Source organism: Budorcas taxicolor, chromosome 7 (genome assembly GCF_023091745.1).
Source record: "Budorcas taxicolor isolate Tak-1 chromosome 7, Takin1.1, whole genome shotgun sequence".
Taxonomy (NCBI): domain Eukaryota; kingdom Metazoa; phylum Chordata; class Mammalia; order Artiodactyla; family Bovidae; genus Budorcas; species Budorcas taxicolor.
In genome coordinates, this window is record NC_068916.1 from 18,035,806 (window position 1) to 18,042,511 (window position 6,706).

Consider the following 6,706-nt stretch of genomic DNA (forward strand, 5'->3'; position numbering starts at 1 on the left):
GAGCAAGGCAGCCCCCCACCTCGGAGGGGCCCTCTATTCCCCTGCAATCTGTAATCCAGCTATAAGTTTTTTTTTTTTTAACTTTTTTAATTTTTGATAGAGAATGAAGTCGCTCAGTCGTGTCCAACTCTTTGCGACCCCATGGACTGTAGCCTACCAGGTTCCACCAACCATGGGATTTTCCAGGCAAGAATACTGGAGTGGGTTGCCATTTCCTTCTCCACAGCTATGTCTTAATCACTGATGTTCGACTCCAGGCAACGCTGAGGATGACCCCACCTGCGACAGACTCAGAGCCCAACAGAGGCGTCCGGGAGGAGTGCACAGTCCCCCCCCCCCCACCCCCGCGCGCACCCCAACACACACACACACCTCCGTCGGCTTCCAGAAGCATCCGCAGTCGAACATGGAAGGCAAATCGTGGTTTTACTTACTACGCAGCTTCAATAGAAGTCCAGCAGGAACCGACCGCCTCCCACCTCCCCAAACAGACGGCTCCTCTGGAGCGGCCAGTTCGGCCCCTACCATGAGCCCTCGTGGTTAAGGTGAGCATTTCTGGAGAACGACAAGGAAACGGAATGGGAAGGGAGGCTTGAGCCGGAGAAACTGAGGCAGCGTCGTTCGCGGCGGGGGCGGGAGCGGGGAGAGGCTGAATCTCCCCGCTGCGTGTTTACCGGGCTCTCTCCCTCCCTCTCGGCCACCCCACCCGCCTCCCCACCCAATCCCGGCAAATCCCAGGTTGCCAGGCCGGGCTGGCGGCGGGAGGGGTGGGACGCAAGAAGAGGGTACTGAGCGCGCCCGAGAGGCCTCGCCCCCACTGCCCGGAGCTGGGGGTAAAAGGGGGTCCAGCGCATCCCCATTCCCGGGAGGCCTCTAGGAGGCAGGGGAGGGATAGCCTTCCCTCCCTGCACCCTCCGTGCCGGGGCGGGACCAGGGGGCGGAGCGGGCCGGTGACCGGGCCGTGACGCGAGCCCCGCCTGCTCATATAGAGGCGCCCCCGGGGCGCAGGAACCGTGCTTCGCCGCCGCCTTCGCCGCCGCAGTTCGCAGCATCAGCACCAGCGCCGCCGCGTCCAGCATCAGCGCCACAGCCATGCGGGAGATTGTGCACCTGCAGGCCGGCCAGTGCGGCAACCAGATCGGAGCCAAGGTGCGCGGGGGGGCCGGGCCCTGGGAGGATGCCGAGCTTGGTCCACTGAGCCCCGCAGCGCTCCTCCACTGTGCGGGGGCCGGGTCCCCCAGGAAGCCAGCACCCCAGGGACGGTGGGGGAGGGGCGCGAAGGGCAGGGCCAAGCTGGGAAACAAAGAACTGATGGGGGTGGGGCCCGGCCTTCTGTCCGCTCGCCACAGCTGGCTTCACAGCTGGCCCGCTGGCCCCTCCACAGGCACAAAGAGACCCCGCCCTTGCCCACGGCAGCAGCCAGGGAGAGCTGCCCCCACTGGCCGTCTTGGCTGGGGTGTTGAATCTGCTTCACCCCGCCCCCACCTCTCCCTACTTGCTGCCTCATCCTCGCCTGCCCACCCTGCGACCCGGTCCCCCACTCACCTTGCTGGGGGACAGGTGGCAGCCAGGGAGGTGATTGGGGATCCTGAGCTCAGAAGACGGAGGTGGGGGAAGGCCTGGCCATTGACTCCCCCTTCTTGGTCCTTTCCACCTCCCCCTCTCTAGTTCTGGGAGGTGATCAGTGATGAGCATGGCATTGATCCCACGGGCACATACCACGGGGACAGTGACCTCCAGCTGGAGAGAATCAACGTGTACTACAATGAGGCCACTGGTAAGGGGGCAGAGGCACCTGGCCAGAGTGGGGGTGGAGAGGGCCTGGGAGGGGACTGGGTGCTGGTTTCTGGAGTTGACCAAGCTGCTGTCCATCTGCTTCCCTGCAGGAGGAAATTACGTGCCCAGAGCTGTCCTGGTGGACCTTGAGCCAGGCACCATGGACTCTGTCCGCTCTGGGCCCTTCGGCCAGATCTTTCGTCCTGACAATTTTGTGTTTGGTGAGTCACCATGAGGTACAGGCAGGGAAGCACCCCCCTCCCCCCAATTCTTTCACTTCCACATGCTTGGTGAAAATTCTCCACCTAGCATCTAGACTGAGGAACTCAGAGCCAAAGCGGATACACAGGCCACTGTGGGAATCCAGGGGAGGCCTCTGACACAACAGGCGAAGTGCAGGGTAGAGAAGGCTTCCCAGAGGAGGTGGCATTTTAATTTAACCGATGGACCTGAGCCAGGCTGCAGCATTCAGATCCCAGCTCTGCCACTTCATGCAGTCGACAAATACTTATTAAGTACCTACTGCATACCCCAGGCCCTACTGTACCCACCCTGGGAAAATAGCCAAGAACAAAACAAACAAAGCTCTGTCCACCCCTGCAGCTGACATCCTGCTGGAGGGAGCTGGAAAGATAAATAAATGGGAAGAGAAGGAAAAAAAAGTCAAACTCAATCACTGATTGGATCCACTGGGTGATTTTGGACAGGCCCTACAATCTTCCTGCGCCTCAGTCTCTTGATCTTTAGAACAGGGTTAATACAGAGACTTACTTTTCAAGACTGTGAGGCTTAAAGCCACTAATAAGGAACTCAGAACAATGCCTAGCACAGAGGAAAAAATACATAAGCATTTGATGTTTTGTTGTAGGTTTTGTTATCACTGTCATTCTTAATGATGTCTTCAGCCTAAAAGATAAGTGGGACTTGGGCTGACCAAAGGGCAGTGAAAAGAGGAAAGGTGTGCAAGACAGAGGGAACAGCGTAGGCGAAGACAGTGGACACACTTGCAGCCCTCAAGTTCAAGGGCATGCACACACTGAACAACCTTCTAGGAAAGCTTTCCTCATACTTCTCAGTCAAGCTTCCCAGGGACTTCCCAAGTGGCGCTAGGGGTGAAGAACCCACCTGCCAGTGCAGGAGACATGAGAGACCTGGGTTCCATCCCTGGGTCGAAAAGATCCCCTGGAAGAGGGCCTGGCAACCCACTCCAGTATTCTTGCCTGGAGAATCCTATGGACAGAGGAGCCTGGCAGGCTACAGTCCATAGGGTTGCAAAGAGTCAGACACGACTGAGGCAACTTAGCACATGCACTAGGTCAAGCTAAATACACACGCCCACGTGACTTCAGAGCCCGGGCTCTCCCTCCCCCAGCACCTCTCCTCCTCAGTACACAGTAGTTTAATCTGGAGCCTCGGGATTGACAGGACAAGCTATGTGACCTTGGACAAGTGACTTCCCCTCTCTGATTTGAGAAAGATTCAGGAAGATAAAGATGATTCTGTGTGGGTAGGGCTCACAATAAGTCCTCAGGAAATGGCTGTGGAGAGACTCCATGAGATTGGCCAAAGGCTGTGAGGGATTCTTGGGTGAGCAAGGGTGGCTCCAGTCGAGCCAAAAGATTCTGTGGCCTCTGAGAGATAAAGTAGGGGGAGGTGGTGGTAAAAGTGTGGACGCAGGAGCCAGACCAACACTTCAGACCCTTTTCTTTTGGAGGAGGTGACATTGGACAGAGACCTGAAGAGAGTTTCAGTCATGGGAATACCTGAGAGGGAGAGCATTCCAGGCAGCGGCAGCACGTGCAGTGGCCCTGGGGCAGGAACAGTGAGGAGGCCCATGTGACTGGAGCAGGGAGGAGGGGAGGACAGGGAGGGGATGGCGCAGGTTGTGTAGGACCTTGTGCGTTGCTGGGGAGACTGGTTTTTATCCCAGGGAGATGGGAGCAGGGAGAAGGGCAGCGGGCAGAGGAGGGGTGGCACCTGACGTGGGTTTTCACAGGCGCCCTCTAGTGGCTTCAGGGAGAACAGATTGTGGAGAGGCTGTAGGCTGCTGCTGGGGGAACCAGGGCAGAAGGCACTGTTCTGATCCGGATGGGTGATAAGGGGGCCGGTCCAGGTTGGAAGCAGAGAAGGGGGCAAGAAGAAATAACAGCTCACCGAAATAACAGCTCACAGAAATAACAGCTGATAGTCTAATCCTAATCCTTGTCCTCTGGAGCTTGCATTCCCCTGCAAGAGTACAGAAATAAGCATAATTAATAATTAAAAAAACGAGTTTATCAGCCCTGTGGAGAAAAATCAAGTATGGAAGAGGAATTAGAAATGGGGAGGATTTGCAGTTGTATAGATTCATCAGGCAGAGCCTCTAAGTCCTAAAGGAGGGAAAGGGGGAGGAGCCACGTATGTATCTGAGGGAACAGCACTCCAGGCAGAGAGTACAGCGATGCCAAGGCCCTTGGCAGGACCAGGCTCGGTGTGCTGGAGGAACAGCCAGGAAGCCTGTGTGTCTAGAGTGGAATGAGCGAGGGGGAGAGCGGGAGGAGGGAAGGATATTGGGGGGGCAGTGGACCACAGAAGTCATACAGGACCTTGTGGGACTAATTCTTTCCAAAAAAATGTCCTTCTAGCTGCTAGGTGAAGGGAAGCAAGGATGGAACCCCAAAGAACAATTCATAATGAATAGTAATAATAATAATTTTCTTATTACGATTTAACTACTAGATGACTGTGGGTGGGGTGGAGCGTGGGATTTCCCCGTATCAGCCTGGGTGTCCCCTCCCTTTCCTTCTTCAGGCCAGTCTGGAGCCGGCAACAACTGGGCCAAAGGCCACTACACAGAGGGCGCCGAACTGGTGGACGCCGTCCTGGACGTGGTTCGGAAGGAGGCTGAGAGCTGTGACTGTCTGCAGGGCTTCCAGCTGACCCACTCGCTGGGTGGGGGTACAGGGTCTGGAATGGGGACCCTCCTCATCAGCAAGATCCGCGAAGAGTTCCCCGACCGCATCATGAACACCTTCAGCGTGGTGCCCTCACCCAAGGTGTCGGACACGGTGGTGGAGCCCTACAACGCCACCCTGTCCGTGCACCAGCTGGTGGAGAACACGGACGAGACCTACTGCATCGACAATGAAGCGCTGTATGACATCTGCTTCCGCACCCTGAAACTGACCACCCCCACCTACGGGGACCTCAACCACCTGGTGTCGGCCACCATGAGCGGGGTCACCACCTGCCTGCGCTTCCCGGGCCAGCTCAACGCCGACCTGCGCAAGCTGGCCGTGAACATGGTGCCCTTCCCACGCCTGCACTTCTTCATGCCTGGCTTCGCCCCACTGACCAGCCGGGGCAGCCAGCAGTACAGGGCACTGACTGTCCCTGAGCTGACCCAGCAGATGTTCGATGCCAAGAACATGATGGCCGCGTGCGACCCGCGCCACGGCCGCTACCTGACCGTGGCCGCCGTCTTCCGGGGCCGCATGTCCATGAAGGAGGTGGACGAGCAGATGCTGAGCGTGCAGAGCAAGAACAGCAGCTACTTCGTGGAGTGGATCCCCAACAACGTGAAGACGGCCGTGTGCGACATCCCGCCCCGCGGGCTGAAGATGGCTGCCACCTTCATCGGCAACAGCACGGCCATCCAGGAGCTGTTCAAGCGCATCTCGGAGCAGTTCACGGCCATGTTCCGGCGCAAGGCCTTCCTGCACTGGTACACGGGCGAGGGCATGGACGAGATGGAGTTCACCGAGGCCGAGAGCAACATGAACGACCTGGTGTCCGAGTACCAGCAGTACCAGGACGCCACGGCTGAGGAGGGCGAGTTTGAGGAGGAGGCTGAGGAGGAGGTAGCTTAGGGCGCCTCTATCACTTCACCTCTGCACCCTACTAGGAGGCTAACCTTTGACCGCCGAGAATCCCCGCTTCACCTCCCAGCCTGACTCACCTCTGACCCTACAACCTTGCACCTCTTCCCCTGGCCAACTGTTGACCCTTGAGCCCCACTTTATCCCTGCCCTTGAGCTCTCCCATGTTGAACACCCCCCCCCCCATGAGCCCTGCTTTACCTCCAACCCCACAAGTCCCACCTTTAATTCCGTGATCCCTCCTTCACCCCTGACCTCTCTATCTTTGACCTCCCCTTAAGCCCCTCCAGCCCCCTTTACACCCACAGACCTATAAACCCTGATTTGCCCCCTCCCTCTGAGCCTCTCCTCTCTTCTCCCATGTGCCTCACCTTTTATCCCACAAGCCCCACCCACCCTCTAATCCCTGCTTCTCTTTGGATCCCCTGAGCCTCACTTCTCTAAATTGACTCCCCTCAGCTCCTGCCAACCTTGGCTTTTCAAGGGTGCTGCTGGGGAGAAAGAAGCCCTGGAGCATGTGGACAAGAGAGGCTGTTCCCTGACCTTCCCCACTGCCTCACTCTCAATAAAGTAATTGTCCTGCCATGTTTCTGCCAAGTGTATTTCTCATCGCCCCTCCTCTCCCTGCGGGATGGAGTTGGGAGCTGAAGGGACTTTTAATCTGGGGGTGGACAGTGATTTCAGAGTCAGACTGGGTTATGCTACCAACTCAGTCTCCAGTATTGAGCAAGATGCTTGCCTACTCTGAGCCTTGATTGCTTCACCTATAAAATGGGCTCATGTTTTCCCCCCATGCCACACCTCAAGGATTTTTGTAAGGACTCAGGGCATAGTACCTGGTACTGGGTGGGTGCTTAGTGATGGAGGTGCCACCACTCTCTGTGGGGCATCTTGCAAGTATGGAACATTGGAGGGGGAACCTCTAGGAAAGGGTGCCGGGGAGATGGCAGCCGTGGGTAGTGCCTCAGGGGCAGTCCCGCCAGGGTAATAGTCACAACACTGAAGCACTTTGATGGGCCTGATACATGTCTTATAACCCTCACACCAACCCTGTAAGATCTGGGCTTTTAGAA

The 6,706-nt window shown here is 57.2% G+C and overlaps 1 protein-coding gene across 1 annotated transcript; it reads left to right on the forward strand.

The window, feature by feature from the left end:
- The first annotated feature begins 1,041 nt into the window (after positions 1-1,041).
- TUBB4A (tubulin beta 4A class IVa) lies at positions 1,042-6,160 on the forward strand. The gene is made up of 4 exons (XM_052643097.1): positions 1,042-1,149; positions 1,669-1,777; positions 1,887-1,997; positions 4,567-6,160. Exons 1-4 carry the CDS (start codon positions 1,093-1,095, stop codon positions 5,622-5,624), a joined length of 1,335 nt encoding a protein of 444 aa, XP_052499057.1. The 5' UTR covers positions 1,042-1,092; the 3' UTR covers positions 5,625-6,160.
- Positions 6,161-6,706: the final 546 nt, after the last annotated feature.